The sequence below is a fragment of the Aulonocara stuartgranti genome, assembly GCF_965226115.1.
Source record: "Aulonocara stuartgranti genome assembly, chromosome: 9".
Lineage (NCBI taxonomy): Eukaryota > Metazoa > Chordata > Actinopteri > Cichliformes > Cichlidae > Aulonocara > Aulonocara stuartgranti.
The window spans coordinates 3,136,673-3,154,624 of NC_138960.1; the positions used below are offsets into that span (position 1 = coordinate 3,136,673).

Genomic DNA, 17,952 nt, shown 5'->3' on the forward strand with positions numbered 1-17,952 from the left:
CTTGGAAAAACTATGGCTACAGCAAAGGTTTGATTTTCACAGATACATGTAATCTGCTTTAAAGGGCACTGGATTCCTAGATAGCATGATATCATAAGAAGTTACAGGCCTGGGAACTGTGGCACATTTGGAAGCTATGATACAAATTAAATAGAAAGAAAACTGACTGGATGTGGATTTGCTCGATTTGCTAGCCTGCTGTTTCTGTTGTTTGGTGTCATTAGTCAAAACCAGCCTGACTTTAACCTCAGCCCTCCAGTCTGGATTAGTTTGTGTCAGAGTCAGACACTAATCAGGCAGTCACAAGTGAAAAAGGCAACAGCTACTTTAGCATCACGCTCTTTCAGGCTGTAGGAAGATTATCCTCGTACCTTTGACGGTCACAGGTAACTGTCAGAGCTGAAAGACTTCAACATCTCAGTGTGATGCCAGGAACTTTGCACATGCAGAATGTGTGCATCTTGATGCTGTCAACCAAACTGATTTTTGATGCCATTGTGGGAGAAAAGCTGCCCTGTTTACTTCTTCTGCATAGCTAGGATACAGAAAAAGGTTCTGACTGTTTCTGAGCTTTTACAGTTCACATCAAGCACTGTGTTGTGTTTTCTGTTTGTTTGTTCCACAGACAAACGTTGTAAAATGTTCTCTGGTGACCTGAGGCTCTTGTTGGTAATTCGGCAAAATGGCAGCAAAAAGGAGACCTTGTCCAATAAAGCAACGGAACAATTCAACAGGCAATGTCATAATTCTGTCTTTGTAACTGACAAAAACCATACCATCAAAACATCTCGTCAGTGTTGGTTTTTGTTGAGTGCTTTGTCTACAACAATACCTGATCCTCAACCTTTATGGCAACTGCCCGATCAGTTCTTATGCTTCCTGTTGTCCCTCCCCCAGAGCCAGTGTCTCTGTCTGTCTATGTCTACCTTTCTGCCAATGAAACCTTTAAAAAACGATGACTTTCATTGACATCTTACATTCCCTCCATTTAAAATCCAGTTTTAAGAAGTAACTCAAGATTAGCAAACGTCTGTGTGACCATTTCAAGGAGAGGAAATCAAGATGAAGTGAAATACTGAAGTATCAAATTAGCATGATGCTTCGTTACAACTTAACAAGTCTTCAACTTAAGCTTGTATCCATTTATTTTTCACATTTCTATTTAATGAAGTTTAAACAAAGTTGTATTAAATGATCTGGACTATTTAACCTGTTGCTGGATGAAGATGAAGGACGTGCACAGTGCCACTTCCTCACCCGTCTCAGTGTAAGAGTTATCTTATAAAGGCAGGAGAAGCTACAGGAATGTTGCATCTTTTCAATCAAAGGATCCTGTTTTAATAAGTAGGGTGATCTTGACTGAAGGTTAAAGGTTAGCCTCCAGAACAGCTTCAGTGTTGGTGCTGAATGCTCTTTGCCTGATATCTGACAGGATTTTTAGGGTTCTTTGTACTTGACTTTGCTCCGTCTGTTAGGGACGGCCCGGAGAGAAACATATCCCACCTGGATCAAAAGGGAAACGTGCAGCGGTCCAAGCAGACTGACTGGGCTGTGAAGCAAAGGAGTCCAAACACAAACAGCAGTCTTAGCTATAGTGACAGCACCTGTCAATATAAACGGTTGCTCCTTTTTCCTGCTAACAAGTGTTGGTACCATACATAGCACTGACTGGCTTATTGTTTCTTGTCCTGTCTACTCGCTGGATTCATTGCATGTCAAATATGAAAGCCCTCGTTATTGTGTTTAAAATGTTAGATGAACGGAGAAATCGTTATGGTCACGATTCAGGAAAAGGTCTTTCTAAGAAGCATTTTTTCCCAGAAGCGCCGTATGCATCCTTACAAATAATGGATTTCTCTGGATCTGAAATATTTGCCTGTCATTTAGACCTTTAAATTTATCCCCACAGTTTCTACTTTTTTTTTAACAAGGTAAGTAGACTTTTTGCTTAAGGAGCCAAAAAAGACAAAACAGATTATTTGCTTATTTGCTACAAATCTGTGGAATTTCATGAAATATGATGTTACACTAGGGTCAGTTTATCGTCTGCCTTTTGCTGGACATGGGTGACACCACACGGGGGCTCAGTCTACATATCTGCCCATTTACCTGTTTATATACATACTGTTTATTTGCCTTTCTTTCTAGGACATCTCCTTTTCTGCATCCATAAATGTATTCCTGACAAAACCTCGTGTATTTCTTTACCTATTTGCTTCCCTGTCGATCTTTTTCCTTGCCTCTGTCCATGTCCTGTCTTTCTGGACCATGCTCTGTCTTACATCTGTCAGTCTCCTGTCATTTTCTTTTCTCGTAGTCTCTCTGAATTCTGTCTGCCTGCCAGGAGAATCTTAGGCTTTCAGATGCTTTTGTTTAAACATTTATTTTACATTCATCTGCATTCAGCAGCTGTTGAGCACACACAGAACTCTCATGTGGTTCAATGCGACTTTTAGAAAGAGAGGACCTGAGTTTATAGACACTCATGGACTAACATCCCAACGTTCTACATTAAACTCATTTGTCCTCCCCTGCAAAGCTGAATGAACTGGACACCAACATATAACACACTGTCCTATACAGGCCTGCCTTTTTAAAGAAAACTTTTCTGCCACCTAAGCATGAAGTGGCTCTATTACCCTAGAAATCAGGTCAACTTTTTTAAAGCGGAAAACTTTTGGAAGTGAGCAAAAGACATTAATTATATGTTCTATATAGTTCAAGGTTATTCTGTCAGGCCAAAGCAAAAACTCCAGATTACATTTCACAACCCTCTGAAATAATTACAACTTCTGAAACAAAGGTGCCTCTTATCTGAAGGGATAATTATAACAGTGAGTAATGGAGCATTGACAGGCTGAAGGTAATGGAACACAGGCTTGACAGCTGGCTCCCTCCATGTGGAGGTTCAGCACCATGGACAGAGGCCAAGATCTGCTCAGTAACTTTAAAGAATTTGAACCGATTTAATTTTAGGAAAGTCAGACGTTCCTGTCAACTTTTCTCTCGTGTCTCTTGACAGACGCATACACTCATACATCCAAATTCCAAATCCAATGTCATACTATGGAAGATACCACAGATGAAAACAATAACAATGAAAAAGGATTTGCTAAATTAACAACATTGACCTTCTTAGTAACATGAACAAGAAATATTTTAAAATGTTCAGTGGACCATGAAATTAAATGACTATACAATCATAAAAGGGAGTTTTTCCTTCCCACTGTTGCCAAAGTGCTGCTCATATGATTGTTGGGTTTTTCTCTGTATGTATTATTGTAGGATCTACCTTACAATATAAAGCACCTTGAGGCGACTGTTGTTGTGATTTGACGCTGTATGAAAAATATGAATTGAATTCTGGGATGGATAAATCTCTGTGCAGCGAAGCAGGTAATCTTGTACCGAATTTTTCAGACCATAAGGTTCATTAAGTGAAACAAAACAGTCAGATAAGTCAAACTTTACTCAACTCATTCTTCTTGCTTCCTCCACTTCCGTACCATTGATTCATTAATGCTGAATTCTCTGGCAGCTGCTCTATTCCCATGTTGCTGCAGTATATTAATGACTAACCTCGTATTGTGGATGGATTATCTCAGTTGTTCTCCTGACTGAAGTTTGGTCCGTTTACAGCATCCTGCGATTGCACCATCGGGAATCCTCACATTAGTGAGTGAAAAAAGTTAGCATTCATCCTCCAGCTTCACTGTGTTTATGTTATGCTAACATAGCTGTGTTGCTAGCGATCACGTAACACATCATTATATAGCAGCTAGCCAAACTTCAGTAACCCTACAAACATCACTGCTCTTTAGTTTCCTGTCTTCATTTATGCTGGAAGTGATAGCAGAGCTGTACGTTTGAATGCTTTAGAAATCTCATTCAGAACATGCTATATCATGTTTAGGTGGAAACTAGTGAGCTAACTTCCTGCTAACTTCTAACTCTGTTAAATGTCATAAATTCTGTTTTCATGGATGCCTGGATGTTAAACTTAATTGTTACACCTGGTAAAGCAGCAACACTGATCATTTTATTAAAGGTGAAAGAATTTAGACTGTTTTTAACTCTCAGTGATGCTGCAGTGATTGTTTGACTTTGGGACCTGAAGTTTATGGAGTTTAGGACCCAGATTACTCCGTGAGGCTCCTGACTGTGGCAGCCGTAATGCTCCGACCATCCATCAAGCGGTGCGGCTTCATAGCTACCAAAGTCGTACTAAAACATTGTTGACAGATTGTTGATTTTTACACATAAAATCGGTTCGAGGTCAGTAAGCACAACCAGAATTCATACATAAAGCACACTGTTGATTTTTGAGAAAATTAAAGGATTTTAAGTGCGCCTTATAATGCGGAAAATACGGTAATCATTACATATGAAATACAAAAAAGGTTGGATGGACTGTATGGATGCATCTATTATTTGTGACTGAAATGTTAAATGATGCCTATTTTATTGCATTAAAATGTAATCTATTTTTATTCATGGATCAGCATTTGGGTCTCAGACTGAACTCTAACCAAATCAACATTAATCTGGTTTTCTTGCTAAACTGTTTACTTTCACTAAGTGCATTTGCAAGTTCCCTAAAATGTGGCATTACAGTGAGCCCAGGACTTCGTTACCAGCATGTTGTATTTGTTCCCTCACCAGTGTGTTTTTGTACTTAAATTGCAACATGTGCAAAATCCATTGCGTTTACTGCGCAAGTTTACTGCGATATACATCTATAGTTAGTTTGTGTAGGCAAGTTGCAAGTTTAGCATTATTCCTAAAAAGGGCCTTATGTGAAAGCAAATGAATTTTAATTGGAAAGTATCATTCATGTCTGACTTTGTCAAAAAAATAGTAAAAATCTAGTTGAGTCACAGAAACAAGAATAGTAGATGTGCAGTCTTTTTAAAAAGCCAATATCAAATTGTATTAAATCTGAAGCACAGCCCACACTAGTGGCCTGAAGCCATCTCTGCATGGGGTTTAAATCTGTTCTTTGTGACTCTGTTGATGAACCAACCTGGAAGTGACTTGCTTTTTTGTCTTAGTGTTTGCTGTCGACTCCTACAGTGGGGCCAACGAGGCAAATCCTAACACTTCCCCCAAAACTGTCAAAAGACATTAGCTCACCCTGGTCCGTAGGGCCATACTCTGCGAATGTCCCTTCTGGGTTACCATCTAACAGCCTGCGCTCTAATGAAACAGAGCTAAACAACAGTGAAAAGCACTATGTGGTAAAAATAGACTGCTGATACAGTACAGTTACGCCTGCCCATCTGCCTTTTGAGGATTAGTGTTGTCTTTAAATAGCTTGATGAGTCATTTGTGTACTGTACATGTCTATGCTGGGAGACAGAGCCACAGCAGTGGTATGTTTGTGCTCTTTATCCCAGAAGGCACCTGTGTTTTCAGTCTGTCTGAGAGAGTATGGGTGGGAGAGGAGGGAAGGTGTTGTTGTGATGTGGCCTGAATGTCCCTCCCAGTTATTTTGGCCTGCTTCGACTTTTTCTAGGTAAGCTTGGAGGTGGTGGAGAAACAAAATTGAAAAGAGGAATCTGAAACTAGGTCCTGAGCTTTGGCTCCTCTTACATTGCCGAGAAACTGAAGTGACCCCTTTCAGAAGGTTGTACGAGCCCAGAATGTCTTTTTGACTCTTGGAAAGCTGGCTATACTTGGCTAACCGGGTTTTTGTGAGTTAGTGGCACAGCTAGTCAATACATTAAATTCTTAAAAGATATAAAAATAATTTTAACAGAAATACACTGAGGTTACAGTACACCGTACCCCGGCACCTCCTCTTCCTCTGCCTTCTTATTCTTTTCCTGTTTCTGTCCCTGCTCTGCTCTTGATTTCATCCAAAATCAGGTTCTTATCCGACTCCACATGCTCTACTCTGTAATCCTACAACATCTTTCTCCTCGTTCTTTATTGTGCTCCACATGCCTTCGTATCTTTGGTATAAGACTTAAATACCACTCTTGGTGACAAAGATCCACCCCTGGGAACACACAAAGGATCTCATTACAAAAAGAGGGAAGACATAGCCAGCTGCACTCAATCTTTGCCTTTGTGTGCACACTGGAAACAACACATCCATAGCGTTGGTTAGTTAGTTCACTTTGTTAAAGACATACAAGGGTCCATAGCAAGAGAACATTTACACAAAGGCACAGATTTAAAAACAAACTGGTTTTCAGAGGTCAAGACAAAACGTAAAATAGTCCTTTCAAAGGCCTTGAACAACATAATAGATGGGCCGATAGTTATCCCTGCTGCTTATTTGGTCAGCTTTGTCTTTTATGTTGGGTGCTAACATAGCTGATAGAATTGAGCAAATTCCAAATGTTCAGCAGATGTCTGATCCATCCCATGTGGCCTTTTGTCTTTAATGTTCTATTTGCGTCATAAATTTCTTCTGAAGAAACTGTAACATCTTCCTTATTATCAGTTTCACCCTGTCCAAAGCTGGGACGCCGGCACAGTCATACAGATCGCAGAGATGTTTCTGCCACATTCGAGTCATTTCCTCCGAACCACTAACACCATCAATATTAGCTGGTGGATGTTGTAACATCACTCATTCTTTTGATTACTTTCTAGAAATCATTGACAAACTTGTTCACCATTGTTTGCCAGGGATTGAGATCTCACAGTGTCTTCATTCCTTTTAAAACATATACTTAAATTATCATTTGTGCTTTTCTCATATTTAAACAGAGGAACATATTTATGCCTCCCTGACTCCGCCCTAGCTTTAAAGACCTTCTGGCCTCAGCATGAAGCTCTCATTCCAACCTGGTTCAGCACATTTCAGTCTTACACAAGTAAGGACTCCACAATATTTTCATATAAAGAACAAAACTCAGCCCCATGTTGGGGTTTATACAGCTGACATCATTACATGCACCAGGATGTAGCTCAACCTTACCCAGCCAGTCTACTTTTCCATGCAATAAGCTGGAAGGGCAACATTGCCTAAATTTAGAGATGACGGCACATGCTCAGTAAAAACAAGCTCATAACTAATACTCATAGACTCTACAGAGTCATGGCCTCAGCTGTGCAGGTACAGTGATGTTGTGTGCCATGCCTCACTGCTATGGGTGTAGCTATTATCAGGCGAAAGCACTACTAGAGCTACTGTTTGATACATCCACATTCATATCACCCACAGCAAAAACACATATAGAGGCACTGGCCTGAATAAAAGACATGACAACCTGTTACGATAGTCAACCTCATTCTGGGGACACTCGTGAGGAAACTCTCACTGGACTGGGCTGCTGCGTTTAGCGGTTTCTGGGGCTTACTCTTTCCTTTCCTCACAGCCAAGCTCCTCGCAGGGAACAAAGGTTGGGCATGCCAGCCCTGTTCCTCTGGCTGAGGAGGTGGTGCTATAGGCTCCTGTACATCTTCCTCCTCATGAAACTCCTTCAGCTCTCTGGATTTTACCAGGCAATGTGTGAAGCTCCTTGACTGCCGTAATCCGATGAGCCATAGTGACCACTGCTTCTAAGGCCTCATGCATGCTCCAGACTCAACCACCACTACATACTGCTGAGTAAATCAGAGGCGTCCATGCTGCCAAATCCAGGAGGTAACAACTTGAACAATTTCATCCAAGAAGTGCAACACAAATCGGAATACTTTCTCCACACTCATTAAGCCCTTTAAGGCAGTCCTTAATGTTGTTTGTGTCCTGTTGGGAACCCTGGTGTTTGACAGTGTACTTGAGTTGTGCACACCTCAAACAAACAGCCACACGGACTCTTCAGTCCAATGACATGAAACATTTTTCATGGGTTATAACACGATTTCATCATGTGACTTTGATTACAATAAAGTACAAAAACTCATCACCTGCTCTCACCTTCCCATCGGCTGTTTTTGGAAATAAAAAGCTGACTTTATTCATGTATGTGCAATAACTCGAGCACGCACGCCACACCCGCAGCCGTATCTACCAATGCATGCACAGGGACTCATGCAAGCTTAATCTGATGCTGGACATTTAATGCTGTTACTTGTCTTGCATTTCAGCAGTGCATGCTGGTTACAAGCTTTCAAAACAACAACACAAATATATGGATATCTAGCATCGGGAATACCAAGCAAATATCACACACAGACACAACTAATGAAACGAAACACAAACAGAACGCAATAAGCACTCACAATGTTTCAGTGTGTGTGTGTGTGTGTGTGTGTGTGTGTGTGTGTGTGTGTGGTGGGAAGGCATTGATCAAAGCAGCTTAATAGCTAGGTTCAACACTGTACTGTTCCTGTTGCGAGCTGAAGGCTACTTCAGTCCTCATTTCAGCCTCCGACAGGAGGCAGAGACAGGAAAGGAAGGACAAGGAAATGAATCCTCTGCAACTCTGAATCTCCATAAATCACAGCAGCACACAAAGAACACTTTAGCTCGTCTCAGAAAGCAGAAACCTGCACACACAAACACAGAGCCACATGCACGTATGCCTAAATTTAGATATACACTTTAATGGGAGACAAACACACATGGAGGCTGCATGCACACACCCACACACAAAAGCAGCAGCGTCAGTGCATTTTATTTCAACTCCTCATCTGGCTGCTGTAAAAACAAGCCTGCCCCAGTGGGCTGGAAACTCTTTCCCTATTAAAGTTACACTTTTTCTAAAATCCAGGTACGTTAAAACAAGTCACTTCCTGGCTGCCACAAGCAGGACTAATCCCCAGGCAACTCAAGTCACATGTTACTGAGTGACACTGCTACAAATACAGTATTTTATTAAAAATGTGAACTTGACAGAAAACTGCCCAAAAGCTTTGATCTGTTGAGTTTCAGAGCTCAAACGAATCTATACCCGGCCTAAAAACATGCAGATCATGCTGCAAGGTAGCAGCAGTCCAGATCTTGAAAGGGGGCAAATTTACACGAACCAAGGGTTTCTATTTTTATGACCTATTCGCAGAACTTTTTGACCATATGCTTGAAGCTCAGTGCCAACTATATCTTAGATATCTGCGGGACACCACAGCTTCTAATGCTGCCCACTAATTATCGCCATATATCTGCACCCTCATCGCATTTTTTCCTGCCCCAAGGCTTTTGACCATAGATAAAGGTTGGCAATAAGAGGATGGAGTAACCCCCTGCTTTTGCACCTTGCACATCCTGACCTAATGATGCCAAGAGGACAGTGCATAAGCTGCCAAAACATTCTCCATTTTAACAGCCTAATTAGCAAACTCCAAGAACAAGCCTGACTTCAAGCTGAGAATGAGAAGGTGGTTTTTATTTAACTGCAGCACACTGGTGACACCTCAATTATGGTTGAAGCAACAGCCGTTAACGAATCTGATGCACCCAAATGTGTGCTTCAACAACACCGCACAAAACAACAACAGAGAGACAAAACCACAGGAGGACTTAGAACAGGACTTACCTATGATGGAGAACCCGCCGAGGCAACAATCATCACAGAACATGGAAAATAAAATCAACAAAATTAACAATTACAGTTTGGCCTTTTGGAACCGTTATACTTCAAGGAGACGGGGTAAGAATTGTTATTGCGTAACACCTTTAGTGAAAAAACAGGACACCTGCTTTTATTTTCCAACAAAGACAGGCAGCTACAGTAGTGAGGAAAACAGAGTTAACTGGATGCAGGGAAAAGAAGACAGCGTGACACCATAACCCCTGGATGCAAAGGAAAGGGATAATGATCACAGGGTTAACAGAGACCTGGACAGAAGAGAAAAGTACAGGTTTCGTTTTGATTTGGTGAAGATACCTACTGGTGCTGCTAGGAAGGAAGACTGTGAATGGTTAGTAGTGTCACACCTGTCAACAGCAACACTGTTAGTCATGAGAACATCTCAGCAGTGCATCATTGGGAACAGGATACTACAGATAAAAGGGATGTTTCAGTTTCTTTTAAGTAGTTCTGTATAAGGTGCTGATTCGTACTCAGTGTATTATATTCAGCTTCTTCCCAGTTAGGAGATGCAAAGCGTATACGTACTGTAGGTGTTTAAAACATCAAAGATGAGGCCCCGCTAAATGAGCAACTCTGTCTTCTGCAAGGTAACAGTGCTGTCTTTGTCAAAGTACTTATTGCTGTTAAGATAGAGAGGTGATGGCTTCAGGAAACTTGTGTCTGGTAGTAGTGTTGAGTCCTGAAAACACTCTAAATATAGCTTACAGTTACACTGACCGTTTGGCTTCGAGTACTGATTAATACCTTATACGATCCCACTGCAATGAAACCCAAACATCCCTTTAGAGTCAAGGCAATCCACAGCCCTGTTGGTCAACACTTCAATCCATGCGTTAGTCACTCAAAAACAGCCAGCAAGCCTCAGCCAAGTCTTTAGACAAATGTATCCATGCAAGAATGAATGGGTGTAATGATTGACATAACCCTTGATGAATATAATACACCCAAGCAATCAGTTCTGCTCAAGATCTATCGGACGTCAGTTTCAAATATGGGAAGTACCCAAGCTGGATTGCAACATGCATGGCAACCATTTGTCTACATGTTTTAGTTACTTTATGTATTTCTACGTTGTCCAGGGGTGACTACAACCAACCTTCAACGAGAGGAACATCTTGATTGGCCACAGCTGGTTCTTCCATGGGATCAGCAAAGCTGGGAAAGAAGGGCTTAGCTGCAGGATTAAGACCAGATCCTGGAACTGCCAGAGGGGGGACCGATGGAGGGGAAGAGGGGCTGGTGACAGGCGATGCCATTGGAGAGAACCTTTTAGCTTCTGGGGAGGTTGGACTCTTAACAGAGGATGAAGAAGATGAAGAGCGTGGTTTCTTGGATTGTTTTGGGGATGATTTGCCTTCTTTGAGCTCTCTGGCTTGGAATTCCTGTGCCGTAGTTTTTGGGGAACGGAGAGGTGCTGGGCTTGGGGTGTCGAAGTTTAGGCCTAAGGGTAAAGGATGACCTAGCGCACCCATGTCAGCAAAATTAAATAAATCGCTGTTGCTGCTCATATTTGAGCTGTTCAGAACCCATGAAGCATCAGACGGCGAGAGAGGTGGTGCTGAGGCTAACACCTCACCTTCAGGGGAACAATTTGGGCTTGGCTGGGTGGCAGGGCTGAAGGCTGAGGTGTCTGCCTCAGGCGTGGCTTGCTCACAACATTCCTGGAGAGAACTGCTGTTGTCAAACATGCCGCTGTCTACCAGATTACCAACTGCTGCTTCATTCTCTGGAGAAAAGGGTGGTGAAATAGCCTCTTTGCTGTTGCCCAGACTTGCATTTTCGGTTTCCATCAAGAGATCAAATGGGTCACAACATGGAGGGGCCACAGGGAAGGAACCGAGTGATTTGCCGTTGGTGGTAGAGGGCATAGTAAACGGAGCTGCTGTGGCTTTCAGCTCACTGTTCAGGACCAGTGGGCTAATGGGACCAGCTCCTGGGGAGAAAAGATCCTGAGACAGAGGGGAAGATACCAAGCCTTCATCTGGGTAGACCTCCTTTTTCCAGGGGCTCTGGCTTGAATCTTCATCTGCCAAGTAGGCCTCAAGGTTGTCCAGAGTTGAACTCCCAAGATCCATCATGTCCTCCTCTGTAATGTTAGAGGTCACAGCAGATGAAGGAACAAATGGTTCTGCCACTCCCCACTCCTCTGGAAGCTTCTTCCTGCTCTTCCCCTTCTTCCCTGGGCCTCCACTCTTCCCAAGTTGCTCCTCCCAACCACCCTCTGCTTTATCCCTCCTTGGGCCAATCCTATGATAGAACTCCTCTGTTGGTCGGGTGCTTTCTCCCAGTGCTTGCATCTCAGGGTGGCCCTTGCTCTCCAGTTGTTCGTAGGATCCCTCATCTTTCTGTCGTCTTTTCTTCTTCTTCTTTTGTTTTCGGTCTGATCCATCCCTGTCCCTTTCGTCGCCTCCAGCATAGGCAGCGCTCTCACGGCTAGGCCAACTGTCAGGTGGGTCCTCAGGGCTGGCTGCAAGATGGCTGGTATGTCGAGCAATCACTGTGGTGACACTTGGAGTAAAAGGGAGGTCTGTCGACAGGCAGCCAGCCTGGTCTGGCCAGCCTAAGGCACCTTGTTGTGGGTGAAGAGGGCATAGTTTAAGGTAGGTAAAGATAGATATGTGCATATTAACTTTTTTCCCTTAGTCTAAAACAAACAATACAGAGAAAGCCCAAAAAGTTGATTCAGGGTTGGTTTGAATCGGGGGTCAAGGAGGCCATTTACGTGAAAAAGCAAAGACCATCTCTGAATCGAGGAGTATGAGGTACTCATGGCCATTGATCAGTGGTCTTTGATCAATGGTTGTTGATCAATGGTCATGACAATTTTCATACTAATGATCACGAAGCTGACCTCACAGCCCATTGTTCATTCAGTGGTGCTAGTTTGTACTGTTCATAAATGTAGTGGAAATCTGGATTCAGCTGAAGAAGAAGTGAACTGGATGAAACGTTTCTCCCACGGAAAACGTCCAGATGAACAGAATCAACTTTTTGGGATTTCCTTACCTGGATGATTGAGCATGCACCAAAACGGACAGATAAATATCACACAGAGGCAAATAAATCACAAGATAACTGGGATACTGATTACACAAACAGCGTAACATTTAGAGCCTCATTTCTGTTGCCCTTTAGTGAAGAAAGTGTGCATGTTCTCATATTCTTTAAGAGGATCTACTTACTTACAGTGGTCATATTGGCAATATTATGTTTCAAATAATAAGCTCAGCTTATTTGGAAGTAATCAAAAAATAAAAAGGTTTCAGACTAGTCCAAATGCTCAGTTTCACACAGTTGTTTCTTTATAATGTCAGTGATTGGAAATAGTCTTTATACGGTCATGGCAGACACACATATCAGCACACAGGCTCCGCCCAGCAGCTGGTTAAAGTTTGTGCTTGTGAGGGGCAGCCAACCAGAATAAAGTTGGATTTAAAGGAGAGGAGGGGAATTAAACAGTCAAACTTGTTTCAGACAATGGTTGAAATGTGGAGCTGCACAGAGGCCCAGTGAAGGATTAATGAAGAGTCTAAGAATCAGCTACAAATGGAAATAATACAACTTTAACACAGAGCGGATAAAGTAATCCAAACCAAGCCGTGATAGTCTGAAGATTTCTTCTAATGTAATACTGACTGAGCAAATGGATAGTGACAATTAACACACACACACACACACACACACACACACACACACACACACACACACACACACACAGTATATGAGCAACTTAAAGGATGGAGACAATAGGCTAATTTTGGGCGACTGACTCAGAGCAGCCTTGAGGACAAGTACATTGTGTACACTCACAATTAAGCTAGTAGCAAACGACATAGCTTTGTGCAGGCACATGAGAATGTGTGCATGTAAGTATGTAGTACCTAGAGTGAAGTGCCCAACATGCACACAATGATAGACACAGAAAGACGTGGAAAAAATATCAAGAAGAATGCTTAATGGTCCCACAGAAAGGAGGTCAAACACAGGTCACTTTACTGTAACTAAAGCAGACTCCATTAGTTTTGTGCCACAGTTTAACATTGCTTCAGTAATAGAGGGCATTTATAATGGATGGCAGTAGTCAACCTGATTTCAGTCTAGAAGGGAGACGGTAAAGATAGGATGGCGAATGCAAGATACAGGAGTGCTAACAAGAGCAGCGGGGACATCGTCCGCTGAGAGGAGGGGTGGCCCAGTTTGTTTCTAGATCTCAGGTATATACATAAAGGTACACAGCTGAAGAAGAACAGCTAAAGTGGAGCAGCTGTCAGGACCCACACAGTACAGTACAGCAGCTCTCTGGAGGACCATTTTTCATATTAACAAACACATGACACAACTGTGCTCTGTATGTATCAGGGGAAGCAGAAACACATCAAATGAAAGTACTGCAGTGTTTGTGGTGCAAAGGCTCGTTATTCTGGATGTTTTCTAAAGGACTACAGATGGAGTTTGTTACCGTGATTGTCACAGTGGGATAACGTTACAAAAACTGTGAATGTTCCTGACCTGCAGTACCAACATGCACATATCAGCCACAACATTTAAAACACTTATATGTGAAGCGAACAACATTGCTTATCTCAGTGTAAACTTCCAGGGCTGAAACGCCAACGCGGAACTGCCAGAAACTACAATTTGTCCAACGGCCAGTTTAGGCTGGCTCCAAAATGCTCATGATGTCAGACTTCAGATATGAAATGAGCATGATTGGTACAAAAGTGGCAGCCGTGACTCAAACAGCTCATCGAGTAATTAAAAGGTCAGTGGTTTGATCCCCACCTCCTCCAGGACGCATGTCCACATGTCTTTTGACAAGATGCTGAACTAAACGACCCTGATGCATCCTTCAGGGTCGTGTGTGTGTGTGCAATAGTTTGCAAGAACTTCAAGTCAAAGAGTCAAAATGACTGTGTGTGAATATGGCCTGTATTAAAAAGTGAAATGAAATCTCAGAGTATAAAATATGAAGTGAAACTGGGGTTACGAATCAACAAGCATACAGTAAGATTTACAAATATAATGTGACTGCAATCCTCACCCAAGATTTTACAAATGTGTACCTCCAAACCCGAATAAATAGCACGCACCACTTCTTAAGTTTGGCTTCACACATTGGAAAACGTTCTTGTTCAAAACAAACCTACCACTTACAAAAGAAATACAGTGAATGCAAAAGTATTCGGCCCCCTTGAACTTTCCCACATTTTGTCACAGTACAGCCACAAACATGAATCAGTTTTATTGGAATTCCAATTCCAATGGAATTATTGGAAGTGGAGCGAAAATCCAGTCAAAGTCCAGATCTAAATCCAATCCAGAATCTGTGGCAAGATCTGAAAACTGCTGTTCACAAACGCTGTCCATCTAGTCTGACTGAGCTGGAGCTGTTTCAAAGAAGAATGTAGATGTGCAAAGCTGATAGAGACAGACCCTAAAAGACTGGCAGCTGGAACTGCAGCAAAAGGTGGTTCTACAAAGTGTTGACTCAGGGGGCTGAACAATTACACACACCCCACTTTGCAGTTATTTATTTGTAAAACATGTTTGGGATCATGTCTGATTTCCGTTCCACTTCTCACGTGTGCACCACTTTGTGTTGGTCTTTCACCTGGAATTCCAATAAAACTGATTCATGTTTGTGGCTGTAATGTGACAAAATGTGGGAAAGTTCAAGGGGACCGAATACTTTTGCGAGCCACTGTAGACACAGATCACGTGGCATGCCCACATGGAGCTTTAAGACAAATTTCATGCTGCCAGATTCAAATCCCAGCGGGAAACTGGGACATCTGGGCTTCCACTGTATTCGTGTATGTTTTTTTTATTCTATCGTTTGTTTGTTTTGTTTTCAAAGTGGTCATCATACAGTTTATGGATGCAGATCAACAGAAAGGTTTGCTAATTTTAGCTGACACCCTACCGCTCCATCCAAATAAGGGACTCTAAAAAACTTTCAAATGGACTGATGTGTCATTATCTCACAGCAGTTTCATGTTGCAGATCCTGGCTTTCATTTAGCTGTTACTCTGAGGATTTCTAGAACTCTCTAAGATGTCATACCCAGTTTCTTCTGTACTTTCTAATATATCTTCATTTTGTCAATAATGGCAGCTGCAAAGTCAGAAGTATTATCTTACAAAAGTATTTAACATACAGTTTCTTAGCCTTTTTGGATATTTTGTATTTTAATGATGACTCAGGATATCTCTGGAGTACAAATGTCTACTGGGCCAGAATGATTATTATTATTAGATTATTATTTGTACATGGTTACATCTGCTCAGTGCAGTTTGTTGTTGCACTGTGGGCTGTCAGTTGGTGTCATGGCAGTCAGACGAAGGTTCAAGCATGTGCAGTCTGGATCTTGAAGAGGGAGGGGGCTAGGGTTTGCTGCAAAGTTGAGTCACTCTGTGTTCCCGAGTGCTTCACAGGCAGACATAAAACACACACTTCAATGGGCAGCTGTAGAAAAGCGGCTGGACTTTATCTTGAAGACTTTTCACCTCCAATAAGAGAAGCTTCTTCGGTTCTAAGACCAAAGTGGAGGAAGATGGATGGACACTGAGGTGAATAGAAACCTCAGCACTGAAGTTTACCTGAAGCCCCCACACACACGGACCAGTACCTCCTCTTTGACTCCCACCACCCTCTGAAACACAAACCTGGAGTAATCAGGACCCCACAACATCGATGATCTTGTCCCAGATGCCTTAACGCCCACTCACATCTTGTGCCAGGTGATCTGAGTAGGTCACATGATAGGGTGAGGCAAGTTCTTACAATGTTTTCACTGGAACCTCTGCTGATAATGACCACGCCCCTTTTTCCACACCTCATGTGATGAGGCACGTGATCAATAGGCTCCTCCTTCCTCTTTAGGAGCCTGTTTGTTGGTTTTGTTTCTGACTCGAATTTATTTTTTACAATTATCCAAAAACATTTGTCAATAATGACAATTAAGAAAACAATACTGATGTTATTCAGGAATATTTTATTATTATTAATATTATTATTATGTGACTCGTCTGCATTAACTACACTGTGACTGACACAATCTGAGTGAGTGTTTGGAGAAAGAACCTGTAGTTTGAAGACAGTATGTGTGTGGCTGGATACTCTGAGATCAAGCCTCAGTATCAGAAGACTGCAGACACACATCGTTGGGGTTCTACTAGATTTAAAGGTTCAGCCTATAAATCTACATGGAGCTGAGGCAGCAAAGAAACGACACTGCATTATGCTTCTCCTGCCCAATGTAAGACTTTTCCTTACTAGGAATTTTGCTGATCCTTCAGGATTTTTACCCACGCTTAGTGTTTGTTTCCTGCTCCTGCTATTTGAGACTGTTTGGGAATTTACAGTTAGATCCATAAAGTTTTGGACAATGACCTTTTTTGTAGCTTTGTGTCTGGATTCACCACAGTGAACTTTAAAACAATCTGACTGCAGACGTCTAGCTTTAATTCAAGGGGCTGAACACAAACGTTTCAGGAATGACAGACATTCTTAAACATAGCCTCTGTGTGTACAGTACATCACATTTGTTTTCACTCCTGTAGCTTTTCCTGGCATACACAAACCTTCAATTTTGGGGTCTGAGAAGAACAAGCCCTGTTAGCTGATCTAAAAGGGCGTCTAATGGGTGCATGACTCTGCAGACTGATTAACAGCTGACCACCTGCAGTTACAGGTGCCTCGGCTGCTGTGACGCTTTTGTGCATTTTAGCACAGCTCTGTCAAGCGACACAAGCCACAGCAAGACAACAAGTAAGACTCTGCTTCTCTAGGATGCACGCACACTGAACTGGAGAGCAGCAGAGTCTGCGATCGGCCGGTCCAAAGTCGTAAAGTGTGGACAGTGAAGGACACAGACAGCTGAGCGTGTCTTTGTGCAACACAGAGATCACTGACCTTCACACTGACCTCCTTTCTGCAGCTACACCAACATGTACAGCACGAGTGACGAGCAAGCATAACAGGAAACACTGCTTCCAAACTGAGCAGTTATTGTGGTGCAGGGATTGGAAGAAGATACACACACACCTACATTATGAGGACATGCTCTTAGACACTAAAGGTTCAATAGTTCACTGATTTGGTCAGTTCATTTCCAATTGTGTTTTTGTCCACATCATTCAAGTATGTGTGTTTCAAAAATTATTTCAGGTGAGAGTGCCAAGGTTCCCTTTGCTACAAGCCATTTATGAGTATTCAAACCAAACCACGTGATCCTTAAAACATTTTCCATCTTCAAAATTAAAACTCAAAGTCAATCAAATACACGGTTTCAGCCGCAACACACATGCAACAATACTCTTAATCTGTTCCCACTTCAAGTTTTGACTTAATTTAAGGGAAAACAAGAAAAATCGACACAGTTTGAGCGAATTTTAAATGCACAGGAAATGCAAAGGTGCTGATCCGTAGACAAGCTATTTGGAGAAGCTGAAACTAAAGTTAC

At 42.2% G+C, this 17,952-nt stretch overlaps 1 protein-coding gene across 9 annotated transcripts in view; it reads right to left on the reverse strand.

Moving 5' to 3' along the window:
- The window catches only part of LOC309714877 (uncharacterized protein), a 114,684-nt gene that overhangs the window by 35,379 nt on the left and 61,353 nt on the right, over nucleotides 1-17,952 (reverse strand). For 8 of the 9 annotated variants that reach the window (XM_082547596.1, XM_082547601.1, XM_082547597.1 and 5 more), the window contains one exon: nucleotides 10,585-12,057. The exons of the other annotated variant lie outside the window; for it this stretch is intronic. In XM_082547596.1, the coding sequence (XP_082403722.1) occupies nucleotides 10,585-12,057 (1,473 nt within the window). The remainder of the gene's footprint in view (nucleotides 1-10,584; nucleotides 12,058-17,952) is intronic. 9 annotated transcript variants of the gene reach the window in all.